Source organism: Ambystoma mexicanum, chromosome 6p, assembly GCF_040938575.1.
Source record: "Ambystoma mexicanum isolate Mex_15411 chromosome 6p, UKY_AmexF1_1, whole genome shotgun sequence".
In the NCBI taxonomy this organism is placed as follows: domain Eukaryota; kingdom Metazoa; phylum Chordata; class Amphibia; order Caudata; family Ambystomatidae; genus Ambystoma; species Ambystoma mexicanum.
The window spans coordinates 1,102,396,372-1,102,414,392 of record NC_090935.1 but is presented as its reverse complement, the minus strand read 5'-3'; the positions used below and the strand labels follow the sequence as shown (position 1 = coordinate 1,102,414,392).

The following is an 18,021-nucleotide window of genomic DNA, read 5'->3' as shown; positions in this document are numbered from 1 at the left end:
ACAACACCAGACAGGATTTTCACCCGGCATGGGGGGAACTTCCTGGTGTACACTTCCTGCCCCTATGGTAAGGAAGATGTGACGTGTGACTTCAGGAGGGATGAGGTGATTTTCCAGGTACATGAGGGCTGCCTTTCCCACCTGAAGCCTCCGGTCCAAATCAGCACTCTGACCAGGGAATTCTCCACCCAGCTGGAGGAGGCCGCGGAAATAGCCAAACCAGAAGTCTTTCCAGGCTTCAGGCAGATGGTGGAAGAGAGAGTCAACCTAGCTGATGCCTGTGTGACTCTGGAACAAAAGCAAAAGTTGAAACAAGTTTTCTTGGATTTCCAAGATCTCTTTGCGGTAGACTCATATGACTGTGGTCGCACTGACATCCACACAACAACAATCCCCACGGACCCTGGCATGACTCCTGTGTTTGTGAAGCAATATCGCTTGCCTCTCGCATCAATGGAGTCCCTTACTGAAATAATTAAGAACCTTGAGTCCCGGGGAATAATCCGTCCAGTCCACAGCACCTTCAATAATCCGGTGCTGGGAATATTGAAGCCAAACGGCCAGTGGAGACTCTGCGCCGACCTCAGGGAGCTCAACAAACGGGTCCATACTTCCCGATGGCCACTGCCCTACATTGACCAAGGGCTGGCCCAGATCCAGGGGTCACAGGTATTCACTGCAATAGACCTGACCAATGGGTACTGGACCGTGCCTGTCAGTAGGGAGGACCAATACAAACTGGCTTTTACCTTTGGGGGCCAGCAGTACACATGGACCCGGACTCCCTTCGGATACCTCAACTCCGGCAATGAATTCAACATTTTCCTACATAAGGCCATGCCCGACCTGGGTGCAAGGGGTAACCTGGCTTATGTAGATGATGTCCTCATCAAAAGTTCATCTGTGGAGGAACACATAGCGGAGATCCGTTATGTTCTGACACAGTTGAGGGCCGCCGGAGCAAAACTTTCCTTTCAGAAAGCACAGTGGTGTAGTACCCGTGTTAATTTCTTGGGGCATGAGATTACTCCTCAGGGTCTCTGTCCCCAGGAAAAGAAAGTGGAAGCACTTCAGAAACTGAAAGACCCCACAACTCTGCGGGAACTAAGGAGCCTCCTTGGACTGACTAATTACAGTAGAAAGTTCATTGAGGGCTACGCAGAGATCACCAGACCCCTGATTCATCTCCTAAAGGGGGGGGTCAAGTGGGAATGGGGTCCAGAACAATCCGAGGCAGTAAAACAACTCAAAAGAAGCCTCTCACAAGCGCCTTGCCTAGCTTACCCTGTCAGAAACAAGGAGTTCTTCCTGGAGACGGGGTTCTCTGATACGTGCTTGACGGCAGTATTATACCAAAAGCATGACAAGGTCAATAAAGTAATCTCCTATGCGAGCAAAACTTTATCCTCTGTGGAGGAAAAATTCAACGATTGTGAGAAGGCACTCCTGGCAACGGTGTGGGCATTGAAGAATTACCGCCCGTTTATCCAGGGGGAACACATCATAGTGGAGACTCCACACCAGCCTCTGCAATATCTCCAAAGTGACAGAATCCGGGCCGGAAATGTGAGTAATTCCCGAATTACTTCCTGGATTCTGTCAATGCAAGGCTTTCCTGTGGAGGTCAGATATGGCCAAAACAAGAAGAGTCCCCTCGCGCAAGGTCTGGCTGACTTGCATGATTGTGCCAGAGAAAACTGTCTCGAGGACGAAAATCTAAAAATAAAGGACAACATGGAGGCATACCTTAATTCCCCACACAAAGTCTTTGAAGAAGACAAGTGTGAGGGAATGCCCACTGTGTATGTGGATGGATGCTCTTACCATGTTGACAACAACGGGGAGAAAGAACTGGTGGCCGGCGTAGGGAATGCATGGGTGAATGAGTCCCCAGAACCCTCCGCTGGATACAAAATTGGTCCCCGAAGTAGTCAGGTGGCAGAATTGATGGCTGTGCATCAGGCCATCCTCACTGCTGTCCAGCATCAACTCCACGAACTGGTCATAATCACAGATTCGGATTATGTACGGAACGGGTTCGTGGAGCACCTGGTTAATTGGAAAACCAGAGGCATGTTATGTGCTAACAACAAACCCTTGAAACATGGGAAGTTGATCCAAAACATTGATGATCTGGTCACATCGAATGGGATGACCATCTACTGGAAAAAGATCAAGGGTCATTCCAAAGTAGAGGGACCAGACAAAACTGGAAATGACTTAGCTGATCAGCTGGCCAAAACCGGGGCCATCCAAGGGGATCTAATTGAGATTGAGTCCCTGTTGGGGGAAATCCAGGTCACTGCTATCACTAGGTCCCAGACAAATGCTCACAACGACCTTTCAATTGCACAATGGAGTAAGGAGACCCCTGATGATGATTTGATTACTGCTCAGAAGGGGGATCCAATTATTGGTAAATTTTACCAGCACCTTGAGGACCCTGAGAACTTTCCCCTGACGGATACCGATTACATTGGGAAAGAGGACCTAAGAGTGTTGATGAAATGTCCAAAAATGTTCCGGATTCAAGACGGTTTGCTGGTAAGGAAATCCAAAGCTGGCCACGATCAGTGGGTGGTTCCTACCTCATTCCGAAGCCTGATGTTAAGTCACGCCCATGATGCGGCCACCTCCGGTCATAGGGGGTTTCACACAACATTGGAAATCTTAAGAGAGGTTGCATACTGGCCACACATGGGGCAGGACCTCGACCAATACTTGAAGGGGTGTCTTGTGTGTGCACAATTTCAGCCATCATCCCTCACGCACCGTGCGCCTCTCCAAAAGAGGGGGATGACACTGCCATGGTCAGATTTACAAATCGACTTTGTAGGCCCTGTGATTCGCTCGGCTAGGGGGAATAAGTACATGTTGACTGTGACATGCTTGTTTACCAAGTGGGTGGAATGTCTCCCAGCCCCAAATTGCAAGGCAGAAACTGCAGCTGCCTTGATGATTAACCACATCTTTTCCCGTTTTGGTCTACCTCAAAGGATTGAGTCAGACAGAGGTAGCCACTTCACCAGTGAAGTAATGACAAAGATGTGGGAGATACTGGGGGTCAAAAGGAAGTTGCATATTGCTTATAGACCAGCTTCTTCTGGGGCAGTAGAGAGATATAACCGAACCATTGTGAGCATATTAAAGAAGTTTGTGGCAGATTCTGGGCCAAGTTGGGATATCCGATTACCTCTGGTCCTAATGGCCATCAGATCTACCCCTTCATCTGCAACCAAAATGTCACCATTTGAGTTGATGACTGGGCGCAAGATGGTGCTTCCTCAGCATTTGCTCTACAGGACCCAAGAGCAGACACTGATAAATGCCTCCACTACTCATGAGTATGTAGAGAATTTAAGGAAACACCTCCAACATGCTTTTGCTTATGCTCAGCGGAATCTAGAAAGATCAGCTGATAGCATGAAGACCCATTATGACCTGAAAACTTCCAGGAAGGAATGTCAGGTGGGAGACCGGGTCTATCTATACAACTTCCAAAGGAACCAGGCCAAGCAGCGCAAATTTTTGCCTACATGGAAGGGACCCTTTGAGATCGTCGATAAGATCTCCCCTGTGGCCTACAAGATCCGCATCCCCAAAGGCGGTTCGGCAGAGGGGGAAGACAAGTGGGTCCACATAAACCAGTTGAAATGTTGCCATCCCAGGCACACTCTGCAACAACTGGAGGAATCCTCTGGAATCCTAGCGGGTACTGTATCAGACTAATTCAGTTCCAATCATAAAACATACCACATCTAGTCTCTAACATACTGTGATTTGTATGAAACTGTCTCTTAGTCATACTGTTTTTATTAAAATAAGAATGTAATGTTTCGTTATGATAAAATGCATATGCTGCCCCACTATCTCAACAGTGGTGGAAAAAAAAATCGTCTATGAGTAGATATTGCCGCTTTTGCTTTATCATCCTAGGAGAGATGAAACCATGAAGAATGACCAAGAAGGACGATCCGGAGACCGGGAACGAAGATCCAATGGGCCCAGTGGACCGCCCAATACTCCCATCAGGACCGGCGAGGAGAACCGATCGATCCGACCGGATGGAGGAAAAGATGCTGAACTGTGCCATTTATTGGAAGAAGATGAGGAAACATCCCAGATCTTGCGGTTCCCACTAGTGAAGGATCAGATGGCCACCGCAAGAAGGGGGGCTTGTGGGATGTATTTACCCATGCATCCGGGCCCTACCTCAAAACTGTGCAGTACTGGCATTGAAAACATCATAATGGCCAGAGCTCCCCAGAAAATGCACAGGAAAATCCCATTTTGCCTATATTGTGAGTTCAGAGATGCAACGCTGATTGCCAAAAGCAAACCCATACTGTTTGGAATTCATTTTTCTTGAATGTCAAATATGGCAAAATCATGGGCACAGAATTACTTTACTGCAGAAACACACCAATGCCATGTCCTGAACATGGACAATCTACTCCATATAATATCACTTGCTGAAAGGAATCAATCTAAAAAAAAATAAATCCCAAGGATGGATGCAGTAACCACAAAATCCTGATGGTGGCGCTAGCGGTCTAAACTCTGACAGGAGAGCTGTCTTGCAAACTGCATGAGTGCAAAGAAAGGGGTCTTATTTCATCAAAGGTTCAAAGGGGTTGCCTGTCCTGAGAACTCTTGACACTTCAGAACTCAACACAAGAAGCCAGGAAATAACAGGGTTCTGTTAATTAAATGCAAAGTGGCCCCCTGGCCTCCTGATGTGAGCTTGCCAGACACCACACAAAGGACCCTTTCCTCTGAAAGGAATATGTTAATTCTGGATGTTTGCTGTCAACAAAGATCTGCCAGCCAGCAGAGATCTGTGACTGACCCACCCAAGTCTTGGAGGCGGACTTCAACACTCTGAGGACTGAATTGAAAGTAAAATATATATTTTACAAAAACACTGATAACTCTTTGTAATCAAATGACAGAAATGTATAACTTTGAGAGCTTTAATTTAAAAAATGTACCTTTAATTCAAGCCCAAACTCCAATTTGTGTGATGTTCTGGGGCAAAACCCCATTGTTTATTAATATTACAGACTCCCTGTTTCAGCTAGACAAACGAAAATGCATTGGTATGTGGGTAGATATGTGAGGAACAGTTGTATAAAATTTAATGAAGATCCAATGTTGTTCAGCACATGAAAAAGTGCTAGATGTTGCCATTTTTGAATGCAAGCTCCTAGAAAGAGCAGATTTGGACAGAGACATGGCTAAATTCAGCCACACCATGTATGTGTAATTTCAAACAACTGTGTAACTGTGAAATATGGATTTTGATCAGATATAGATTTGGGTGCACAGATGATAGGGGAGTTGTTTCAAGAGATCATAAATGGATGACATCACTCTAACTCACAGCTCCTTCGCCAATCAAATGAGAAATGGAAGTTTGACCAATTAGAAGCTGAGAGAGAGGTAGGGTCAGTGATGCTGCATACACCCCACTCTAAAAACACATAAAAGCAGAGAGTCAGGACAGATAGGGACCTTCAATTCCATCTGCAGCTGGAAGCTCTGCCGGAAAAATCCATACTTACCTCCATCAACCTCCAGAAAGCCAAACTAGAGACTTCAATCTATCCAGAACTAAGAGACCAGACCAGAGAGAAAGCAGTGCTGTACCCAGAGAGACCCAGACCAGCAGAGAGAGCTGACCCAGATCACTGTGAAGTGCAGAGGCCAGACCAGACCAGAGTCGAGTTTAAAACCTGACCAGATCCATGGCGAGGCCCATTTCACTCAAGAATATAGTGTGAGTACCCAGCAGAACTGTGTAGAACCAATCTCTTAGTTTAAATTCATCTAATTCAATCTATTTAACCTAAGTAGAACTGCCTGATAGATCCAAATCTGTCACCTGTCATTCTAGCTGCAAAATTTGTCACTTGTCATTTTGAGCTTTTAAAATTTGCAAAACCAAAAACGACCTCTATTAAATCGGTCATAACTCTGTAACCGTTTGGGCTAGAGACTTGCAGTAACTTTTATCTGAAAGCTTAGAATCGTGGCTTTCCTAGGAACCTAGAACCGCATTCCTACCCCTTATAGTTTTACCGCAATCGCGGAACACGCATTCGCGAATTTTACCGCGATTTGCAAATTTCTTCACATGTAAAAACAGCTGCTGCTTGCCTTCCATTTGCCAGAAATTCGTTTAACCTGCTAACTATCCCTGCATCATTGCTAGTGTGAGCCTGGACTAATATTAACTAGATACCACTCACCCTGAACCTCTGAAAGGGAATTAAAAGCATTTCCAGCATCTTTCTCATCCATTGCTAGCACATATCAAAGCATTTTGCCTGTGTTTTCAAAACTCCTATCTGTTTTCTGTAGTGTAAGCTTGCTGGGGTGAACTGATTTACATTGATTGCATTTCTGAGAACTGTGTGTTTTCCTTCCATTTCCTTGCCTTGCATCAAGGGGGGGAGGGGATTGCCAGAGAAAAGTGATTACATTGTTTGGTTGAAATCATATTGAGTATTTTCTGTACTGCATTCATTGAATATTGCATCCACCTGAGCTTACATAAAGCATCCTCTACCACATTATACTTTTGTTCCTATTTACCAGTGTGCTACCTTATCCATTTCATGTCAACTCATTAGTGATTATAAGAAGTGTGCTAGTGCCAGATTCTCCGTTGTTGATCTTTATCATATCAGATTAAGTGTGCTATTCAATTATTAATTTATTATAAAGTGTGATATATATATTTTAAATTATCAAATAAACCTTTTAAACTTGCAAAACAGAACTACTTCTTGGCTCAGTGGGGTCAGGGGGATTCCAAGAGAGGGGTGTTATATAGGGGTAGTCATCCAGAACGCATGAACTGGACATAAAGATATATCAATAAGGGTTTTCATTCAGTATTCTAGACTAGGCGTTAACTTAGCTGTAGTGCTGAATTGAATCCTCTTACAGTTTTCAAGTTATGATTCAATTTCTATATTATGCTTGATGTATTTTGCGTGTTCTCATGTAAAGCACTTTGGATTAAAGGGCTATATAAATTCAATAAAATACAAATACAAATACTTTTTATCAAATGAAAATGCAATATCAGGACTCTGAGCGGGCGCAAATGTATTGGGCTTTAAAAATAGCGATCTACTGTGAAGCATATCTGGATATCCTCCAACCGCAATATGCATGATCATTATATATTAGATTCGGAATGGGAACTCTGCCGGTTGGTTCAATAAAAAAAGCAATGGAATTCGGAACACTTCGATCTATGTTTGTATTTCTCTGCTTTTTTTTGTTATTGTGTCCCGAATATCGATTTCTGAGTATGATATATATGAAACCTATTCTTGCCAGATATGGTGTCCGATCCATCAATGGCGCTCTGTTATTATGCACAACAACAACGCATGAAACAATGTTCATTAATGTGGCAGCATATACATACAGGGCATGGCTCTGCAGGGACGTGTATAGGTGAATCAGTCTGTCCAGATTGTCTGCAGCACCTAAACTTGATTACTATAATGCTCTGGCCCGATAAAGCAAAGTTGGGATGTGGGCAAAGTCATGGATATCCAATTTACTGTAGGTGGAAACAGGATCACTTGGTCGGATAAAAATTTAATTATCTTTAATGAGCTGTTTGATCGCCTGATCACTGACGACCTGGATATTGCGCGACACGGCTTAAATTTGATAACGAATTTGTTGGGAACAATACGGAGGACAAACAGCAACCTTATAGTGAAAAATAAAAAGGGAAAAAATCATTCCCACAAATTTGATCAAGTGATTTATGACAGGAAAAAAGAAATGATGGGTGAGATCCGCAAATTAAAACAGACATGTGACTCAGATAATGAAGAAAGAGATAAGAGAATCAGTAATATAAAGACGCAATATAAAAACTGGCTAAAGGATTATAAGTATAGTACTAATAATGTTAATTGGAGGTGCTTATATAAGATATGCAAAACCCATGACTCAAAAAAATGTTGGTACTTATACCGACAATTCCTGATGGAGGAAGATTGCAGGGAAAATACTAATGTGAGCCAGGAGGCTTGGAAACAGTATATTACTGATCTCTACTTCAAGACTAGTTATATGTCTGCTATCCCTACTGGTACAAATCCATTTAGCTATAATATATTTCCCTTTGGTACTCGGGATATAATTAAAATGATCTCTAAAATGAAAGCATCACGTGCCCCCGGCCCAGACGGGTTAGCTAATGCTGTCATAAAACAAAATCCCATGAAATGGGCAGTGACTCTGCACCAGCTATTTTCCGCAATATGGGAAACAGGCCGCATACCGGATAGCTGGAGGAAAGCTATAGTAGTCCCTATTTTTAAAAAAGGGGACAGAAAATTGCCCGATAATTATAGATTACTGGCTATGGCAGACAGCAGCTGTAAGATCTTCTGCTCATTGCTAGTTGACAGCTTAAATAACTGGATAGAGGAAAAGGGGCTTCTGTCTGCTCTACAAACTGGCTTCCGTAAAGGATATAGCACCCTCGATAATATAATAATGTTGAAACACATTATAGCAGGGGCTAAGGATAAGGGGGAAAAATTATATGTGTGCTTCGTTGATTATTCGAAAGCCTTTGACAGTGTTAATAGGGGGCTTTTGTGGAAGAAATTAAGAGAGAAAAAGATCTGTCCCAACATTCTGCATTTCTTGGAAGAAATGTATAGGGAAACTACTGTTTCCATATGCCTGGGTAAAGGAGGGATGTTATCACCTGAGATCGCTACGAATACTGGACTGAAGCAGGGATGTGTTACATCACCTATATTGTACAACTTGTATGTCTCAGATATGTGGGAAAGCTTTACCACCATAAATAACTTTCCACCAATAGTGGCGGGGAAACCCATATGTGGCCTTATGTATGCAGATGACACCGTCCTCTTGGATAAGACTCCGATAGGGCTACAAAGAATGTTGAATGGCCTACTAGCCTACTCTGAAGCGAATAACCTTAGTATTAATATTAATAAGACTAAGGTAATGGTATTCGGAGCCACAAAGTTAGAAAAGAAAAAACTTTGCTCAAGATGGCAGATAAACTCTATTAAATTGGAGGTTGTTGATGCCTATCCATATTTGGGGATGCCCATTCTGAGCAATCCCTGTATAAATTTTTTCCAGGAGGCGGTTAATCTAAAGGTACTAAAGAAATGGAAAGTCATAAGGAAATATATGACTAGTAAAGGCGGCCACTCAATTGAAGGAGATATACAAAAGCTGCATTATACCTGGTATTCTGTATGCACTGGAAACAGTAGAAAGTAAATATCTGAGTAAATTACACTTACTTGAAGGGAAGATCTAGAGACCAGCCCTAGGACTCCCTAACTCAGTACCAATACAAGCTATAAGATGTGAACTGGGCCTCATATCTCTCTCGACTCTGTGGAAAATCGAATGTTGTAAACTCTATTTTAGAATTATCTCAGGGGATGGGGATGAAGGAAGCCTGCTTAACCTTATAAGACAAAATAAAAGTGAAGGCAGCTTTAAGAATTCCTATATGCTTAACCTTCAAAAAACAGCTCTGTCTTTTCTAGAAGCCCTTGGCTATAATGAATGCATGGAAAAAGATAACAGAATGTGTATTAAGAAAAGTCTTAAAGATAAGGCTTTTATTTGGGATCTATGCGAAAATCAATCTTATCTCTATAACAAGTCTAGATACTCTGTTTATGCTCTCCAAGGCCTCAAACCTGCCATCCCAAGACAATATCTGCTAAACACGGGAAGTAGAGCTCTGAGAAGATTTATCTTGCAGCTACGTCTGAACACTCTCCCGTGTAATGATATTATCGGGGCAAGAACAAATATTCCCCGTGTAGAAAGATTGTGCAGGCATTGTAATATAGAGGTGGAGACAGCAAGACATATTTTAACTTCATGCACCAAACTAAGGGAATGTTATTTTAAAGGGTATGCACATTTTGTAGAGGACATGCAAAGGATTGAAACTGACCAATTTTGGTCAGCTATTTATGATGGAGAGATTAAGGTTTATATCGGGGCAGCTTTTTATATTTGGAAGCGAGTAATATGATGTATGCTTTTTGTATGTATAATATATGTATTTGTGTTTGGTTGATATAATATTTTTCTGTAGTGTATAAGGTTTTAATTAACCAATAAACACTTTAAATAAATAAAAATAAAAAATAATGCTCTATCTAATATGTGCATTTATTGCATTTTACGTTTTATGTGTTCACGTGGAGTATGAGGAATGATGCATATTTTTACAATGTGATTGTAGCAACTAAGGATGGTTAGCATTTTATGGGCTATAATCTACGGTGTGATGAATTGTTTTGTATGTATTTGTTGCATTTTAGGACGTGTGTTGAATAAATGAAATGAAAGAATATACGGCAGACTACTTGTGTCCCAAATATTGATGCAGGGGTGTTGCTAGGTCTGGAAAAGATCAGGGGCTAAGCTAATGTCGGGACTGGTGGGATTCGGGGCTAGCTATAGCCTTTTGGTTGTAGTCCCTGAGCTTCTATCCGGGGCTACAACCAAAAGTCCGGGGGCTATAGCTTCCTCAACCCCCCGCCCCCCTAGCAACGCCTCTGTATTGATGTCTGAAAATGGCAGACTTTAATCATCAATACCTGTATAAAGCGGCTCTTCTTTCGGCGAAACTATGGAATACACATATTTCATGGGTATCATATGATGATGATATTGTACGGCTGGATCAGACCGAGGGTGGCCTCCAAGCTGCCTTAGATTCTCTCTTTTCGGGGGGTTTTCCACAGAACACCACCCTAAAATAAATGTGGAAAAATGTAAGGTGACGGAGTATCGGAGCAAGAGGGCTAGACTGCATTTCGTTTTGGAGTGAGGGGGAAATCGTCCTAGAAATAGTCTTTGAATACAAATAGTGAGGCCTCGTATTGAATAATAAAGCGCCAGGTGACAGGTTATAGGTAATTGCCAGAGGAGCGGGGTAGCCCTGGCCACACATTAGGGGGCTTGATAGGGAACACAGAGGGTCCCCTTCAGCCCTTTATCATGCCATTTAAACAAAAATGGCGCCTTTTATTTTGTATGGATTGGAAGTTGTCAATAAACCTCTATCGTTGTCTAAATAAGCTTGAATGGAAATTTTGACGACCCAGTTAGGCGTCACAGGAGGCACCCTGCTACCGCTCATAAGATGTGAACTAGGGCTTCCATCATTAACTGTCGAGCCAAAAATCATACAACGGGTGCCATTAGGGGTGCATAAAGATCATGCTGATGGAAGTAGACACAGTATTTAAAATACTCAAAATAGCAACAGGTTTAGACTGAAATACCCTGTTAAAATAATTTAGAAATGCAAACTTTTTTAAGAGCATAGAATGCGCATAGACCTATAGCCAGCCCCCTGTGGACTGGCCAATAGGGAACTAGGGATCTCTGGAGATTTCCCAGTAGGACTCTCTGCACCCTGGGCCTCTTTTGTGTGGTAACCTATTGTATTTCCAAATTGGTTGGGCTGGCTGAAAATGTGTAATTTGGGGTCACTTTGAAAATGATGTCCAGGGCCTCTTTTGGTCCCCAGCCCACCCCTGCCCGCTGTCCAGAATAAATGACTGAAACAAAGTCTCCTGAAGGGATTGGAATAATAAAGTGAGAGGGATAGGGGCGCGATCTCGGTCCCAGCAGTCTAGTAAATGTCTGCACACACAGAACAACATCCGGACACACTTCATATTATTTCCGGCTCGAGAGCTGCGTCGACGATTCGTCCAGTTTCTGCTGAAACTTTGAGAGCTGTTGCAGGTGATGGGACCCGAAATACCATTCCCAAACATCTATGATTTTGCCGCCTGTGCGAGGACCCTGAGGTTGAAGAAACTCTTAAGCACCGATACATAAGGGGCTCCGCAGCAACAAAGGAAAGAATACAGTATTTCGGAAAATGTGTAAATAATTTAGATCATTAACACTGGAATCCTTTTGGGTCCGCTGTTCTTGAGTCATTTCTAAGAATTGAAAGCGCAGCTGCAAGGGATTCGGTTAACAACTAATGAACTTCTAGAGGTGGCAGGAGGGTAAACTGATTGAGGGGCCTAGCAATAAGCTGTACATAACATATCTTTCCCTCGTTTTCCTTCTTTTGTAACTATTACGAATGTGTTGTAATGTATTTATTGAGCTATTGTGTCGATGGAAGTGTATAAGGTTTCATGTAAACTATTAACCCCTTTAAAATAATATATATTTTTGGACATCTACTAGGACGCATAACCGGTATAGCCTCAGTCTAACAGTTGAAGCCACCCTCAAGGAAGGCCACCTTTCCAATGCCACCTTTCCTCGCCCGTGCCATACTATTATTGCTGCCACTGCCACCGCGGGGGTTGCTCTATGGTGTTTTGTGTGCTCCAGTACACAACAACCTCAATGAGACTGTGAATGAATGAGAATGGAGCTTTAACCGCAGGAGAATAGCAATAAGAGATGCTGCGGGGCCCACAGATGCTAGGTGGCATTTGAGGACCTCAGATAGGCGGATGCGGAGAAAGGAGACATGATTATGCTGCCCATTCAGGAAGGTGCCACCTTGCTAGCCCGGCTAGATTGCCATCAGATGATGCACACACATTTGAGCAGGGAGGCAACCCGGGCAGCCGTCTGTGCTGCAACAGTGTCAGTCAACCTATCATACTGCATTGACTTGGCCCTTATTCCGCACGACCTTTGCATCTGAAGCATGACTCGGGCACGTCTGGACCTGAGCAGTGGTTCAGAGGCTCTGGGGCTGGGAGGTCCCTCTGCTTCTTTGCTGCAGTCTTGGCGATGGGCAGGAACAGGGACCTTGCCTGTTTTGAAAGCATCCTCTCCTGCTCAAGCTCGAGCAATGTAGTGGCTGGGAATGGCCAAAGGGATAAACCTTGCCATGGACAGTCAATTGGTGGGTAAATAATCAAAGAACACCCACAGGTTGTTTGTCCCTCCTCAGATCCCATCTCCTGCCTCGCTGCACTCCAATGCAATAGTTTTAACTTGTAGGTGGCTCTTTGGCGCCACCTAGTAGCCAAAACAAAACATAGGAACATGTTACTTCCACATGACCAATACCACCTGCCACGTCACACCTGTAACGAAATCCTCAGAAGCGCACCATAGGTAACGCAGTGGTATGGGGCTGGGCGATCATCACTTATAGTAAGGGGAGTAGAAAGGAGAGTAGTTGTGTGGGTGAGTATGGTGACTTAATGTGTGGTAAAAAGGAATGCTGTATTTCAGAATCATGTTGAATATAGTCCATATGAAATGCCATATTGCTCACTCATTTCCACTATTGCCACTAACTAACTGTACTAAACACTCACCCTTCTGCATACACCTTCTCAAACTCTGAACTAAACACAACCATACTTCTTCAGCACCACAAACCGGACGCACTTGACAACACCCCAACAACTAAACAAACAAGACATCATCTCACCCAACACCACATGGCAACTACTAACTGAAAAACACACCTATGCTCAGTGACCTGTTTCTCCAAACTGAAGCTGCCAACAGCACATCACAGCTCTCCTGCTCTTTTTCCCGCTCCTCACAAAATGAACTAATTTTCTCGATTGTACCCTTATCTAGCCATCGGGGGAACCTACCCCTTGGGGTACCCATCCAGGCCCACCTAGTTCTACACAGTTCTAATAAGCTGCTGGCTGGATAAAACAAGGGAGAGGGTGGGAGGGACTTAAGTGAGTTAGGCCCAGTGTCATAATCTGGTATGGGTTTGCGCCAAGTGTATTACCTGGGTCTGTGCTTACCTGCTTGCCTGGGCTTGTGCCAAGTGTATGACCTGGGTCTGTGCTTACCTGCTTGCCTGGGCTTGTGCCAAGTGTATTACCTGGGTCTGTGCTTACCTGGGCTTGTGCCAAGTGTATTACCTGGGTCTGTGCTTACCTGGGCTGTGAGGTCATGTGGAACCTTCAAGCTTCATGGAAGGTTGGCAGGGTTCTGGGATTCTAGGGATGACAGTTGGCTGTTGCTCTGGATGGATGTGGATGTGCCGGTATTCTCCTCTACTACTGTAATACTTTAATAAACCCACTATATAACTCAGTTTACCATGGTGATTTCGCGCAGCAGCTCCCAGTATTATGAGTGCACCCCATGCCCAGAGACGGATACGGCCAGTCCAAGGAGGGCCCTTTTCCGCCTTCCTCAGGAGAGTGGAGGCGTTGTATAGGGGCTGGGGGGTGTTCAGAGGGGCGGCTCACTATGCAGGCTGTCCCGCTAGCACGTGGGGAATAGCTAGGCCCCGGGCACATCACACTGCCCACCTCCATCAATAACAACCATTCTCTTTCTAAATCGCATATTGATCTCCTGTCACACACCGGTGTCCTAGCAATGAGGGCCTTCGTTTCGTTTCAATAGAGAAAGGACCAGGGAGTGTATTTCTGTTTCCGAAAGCCATTGAAAGCTAACAACCTGTGCCTGTGCTTGTTTTAACAGCTGTCGCAGCAAGAAGCGAGTGCCCAGCGCGAGCTGAAAGCTCTGCTACGGTGGCGCCGGCTACGCGACGAGGTGCAGAACTCCGAGGAGGCGTTGCAAGTGTTGAGGTACACCGACATTTAGTCGCATGTCTTTCCAAGTCTACTTTTCTTCTTGCCGCCTCCCTTCCTTTCCGTTCTCAAAGCCAAAAAAGTGGACGTAAATAAGGTGAAGCATTTGCACTGGAAACTCTGAAATGCTAATATTTCTTTTGAAAGAAAAACGAATCCCTTAGACACTCTATGGTATTTTGTTATTTCGCATGCGTGGGCTGTGGCTCGACAAAATGGCTCCTAGCATTTTTCAAGTGGCTCTGTTAAAGAAAGGAAAAAAAACGACAACGACAACAAGTCCAGAACAAAGTTCCTTGTTTGAAGACTAAGGTCATGTGGTGACCGCAGACTGAGGGGGAGAAAAATGCGAGTCCAGGACTGGCACAAGCTGAAGGAGGTCTGACTCCAACCAGAGACAGAAATAAACAAAGCAGAGGCCGCCTTAGTGATTGCAGATGTTATCTCCGTGTGTCTTTTTGGCACTGGTAGGGAGAGGTGGCGTAAGGACTTCTCTTCTTCCCCACTCACCGTTTAGTTAGGTGCAAAATGTCTGTGATGGAGTGGCGGTGGCTCGCCCCTCTCTACCATCGACAGCACCCACATGCGCCCTCCCGCTACACTCATCACCTCACTTTACAGATGGACACACCTGCTTCCCCTTCCCACCAGCCAAGGGTTACCCAATGACCAGTAGTGTGAGTGAGCAGGTGCAATTTCTGCAGCAGGAGTTATTTAGCAGGATTCAACTTGCACGTGCCCCCACATCACACCAACACCTCCGGGTTCCGCGTTTGGCCTGGTGGCCTATCTCCCCTCACCCACCCGGCGCAGTACACAATTGTTCCTTGCAGGGAAGGGGTGTCTCCCCATCTATCTTCCTAACTGTGACGAAATGGCTACTGCTGTACAGGAGTACAGGGATGAGTAATGGCTAACTCGCCTCTTCAGCCCTCACCCTACTACTAAACCAGCAGTGATCCCAATCGTAAAAGTGAAACAGGCAAAGCTGAAAGGCACACCTCCTTGGTCTCTTTGTCGTGGGATGAGGGCAGGCTATATCTCGGGAGGGGTGTGGGCGGATAACAGTAGCAACCCACACACCTTTAATATAATGGTTCCAAAATAAAAGAATGTCCAGTCAGTGTGCTATACAAATATAGGAAAATAATTAATAACTCAAACACTACAAACCCACTCCTTTAAAAAAACAGACAGTGCTGAACTTGGTGTTAAAGGGCACTCTAGGTTGATTAGAAGAGGGGTTTGGGCAAGAGACGTGGCAACTATGTCAATAGTTCAAGCATATGTCTTTGTGGAAAAAAGGTAGAGAAGGAATGACATACAAGTCAGCATGGTCCTTATAGTGAACCAGAGGGATAAGACCTCTTCACAGTACCTTTGGTGTCTTGTCTTTGGGGGCTCAGCAGCATTCAGCCAGGCTTCTAGAAAGTTTTAGAGGCAGTGTTTCAGCATTGGGTTAGCTAGCTCGTCGACTAGGTCTAACACGCGGTCCAAGCAGCAATGGCACATATCATGACAAAACATTGTTTCATCATATACAATTACATAGCAAAATCAATATCCATACCTAAAAAAGCTCACATCCTTTTCCCCGTCATTCATACACTTTCATGCATTCATACATACAATCTCTCTAGTTTGTTCAAAAACTGGTGTCATTGACAATATCACACAATTCAATTGATATAATGTGCTTGCACTCTTTCCTATTTACAGATGTGTCCCTCTGTGTTTATATCAGGAGATCTAGAAGTCGACACGTGTTTCAGTTGGTTTAGACAGGGCATAACATCTCTTGCCCTTCTGTTGTTCCAACCTTCGTCAGGACTGAGGCAAACTACCCACTGTGTATTGCCTCGCAGATGGATGGGGTGAGCAACGTAATCTCCACTATACAACTGTTGGAGGGAGTACAGATATTCTAGGCAATCATCTTCTATCTATTGGTCCAGTTTTTGTTGTTATAACTGTATGCTCACCTGGAGGACCATAGATTTTTGCCAGGTACCCTTTGTTTTCAAAAATGACAAAACATTGGACAAGCAGAGATATCATGGTCAGTGTAACTCACAAGCAGTTAATTGCACGAATCTGGGCCCAAGAGCTGTCCTCGACTTCTGGACTGGTATGAGATCCAATCCAGGAACAGTGTACATCCTTAGTTCTGCATTTCCACTCCAGGATGTTGTCTGGCACATACTGGGGGTCCTTCCCACCAGTGAGCAGGATCGTAGTTCCAATGAACAGCCAGCAGAGGGGGACGGTTGCGTGGCAGTTCATACCCAGTGTTCAGGGACAGAATTTACCCTCAATGCCTTCTGTCTTCACTACTATGGCAGAGGACTTTGGTGCAGTATTTACTCCCAAAAGATCTCCAGTGAATTCTTCCTAGCCTTGTAAAAGTCCAAAGATGAACCCAAGAAGGAGTAGATATTCTCTTCTTATGAAGTTGAAATGTAACAGGGTATTGTTCCAAAGAAAGCCTGATGTAAAGAGTACAATCGGGGGTCTTATAAGTGCCTTTTGCTTTCTGATATGCACTCAGAGTACCCTGCATGCAGGAATGGTGGGGGGGGGGGCAGGAAGTGGCAGAGAGCCCCAACCAAAACCAAGATGATGGAAAACTTCTCTCTAGCCTTCTGGCTAATATGACTTTGCCTCTGACTCTGCCTCCTTCCCATGCCTGCTGACTTCCAAGGGGCTTCAGTGGTCAGCAACTTGGTGCAAGTGTGGCTTTGTTTTGTCAGTGCTGCTTTTGAGGCACTGGTTCACAGGAGATCACCTGTGGAGGGTTTCTATGCTCTGGAGAAAGGTGTTTCCCTTCCTGCACCGGGATCAAAAAGACAGCAGCCTGGCCATTATTCCACATGGCAGCTAAGGAGACAGTCAGACCAGACACCCATACACATCAGTCATGTCATAGCTCACAGAGCTGACACTAGTGTGATGTCAAATTGCTGTGGCTGTATAATTGTGGGCTCTTAATAGTCACCATGTCACAACCAGGCATGGTTTATATTTACATATTTAAGTGGCACGAGACTGACTAAGGCATACAATTATTGCATTTGGCAAAAGAGTTGCAAAAGATTAAAAAAAGCCACCTCTGCCTGCTGTCCCTTTATGGTCCAGCAACTGTCAGGAATGTACATGTAACCTCTAGACCTGCTCTGTGCCATTGCAGTTCTTGGGCTAAGAGTGTTTGTAGACTATCTCAGAGAGAGAGCATGCTTGCGCTATAATTTTGGCATTGATCATTTATGGAAAGGGGATCTGATTAGAAGACCTCCCTTTCAGAAGCAGAAATAGCTGCATCGTCTTATGTTAATAAAAGTAAAAAAGCTAGCGCTTTCATACCCTTCCAGATGTCAATTCATCACATTAACCATCCCTCTCTACA

General features: G+C 44.3%; 1 protein-coding gene across 1 annotated transcript in view; it reads left to right on the top strand.

The window, feature by feature from the left end:
• AOPEP (aminopeptidase O (putative)) overlaps positions 1 to 18,021 on the top strand; it is a 1,805,484-nt gene that overhangs the window by 1,067,695 nt on the left and 719,768 nt on the right. The window contains exon 7 of the mRNA XM_069625709.1: positions 14,509 to 14,615. Coding sequence (XP_069481810.1) covers positions 14,509 to 14,615 — 107 coding nt within the window. The remainder of the gene's footprint in view (positions 1 to 14,508; positions 14,616 to 18,021) is intronic.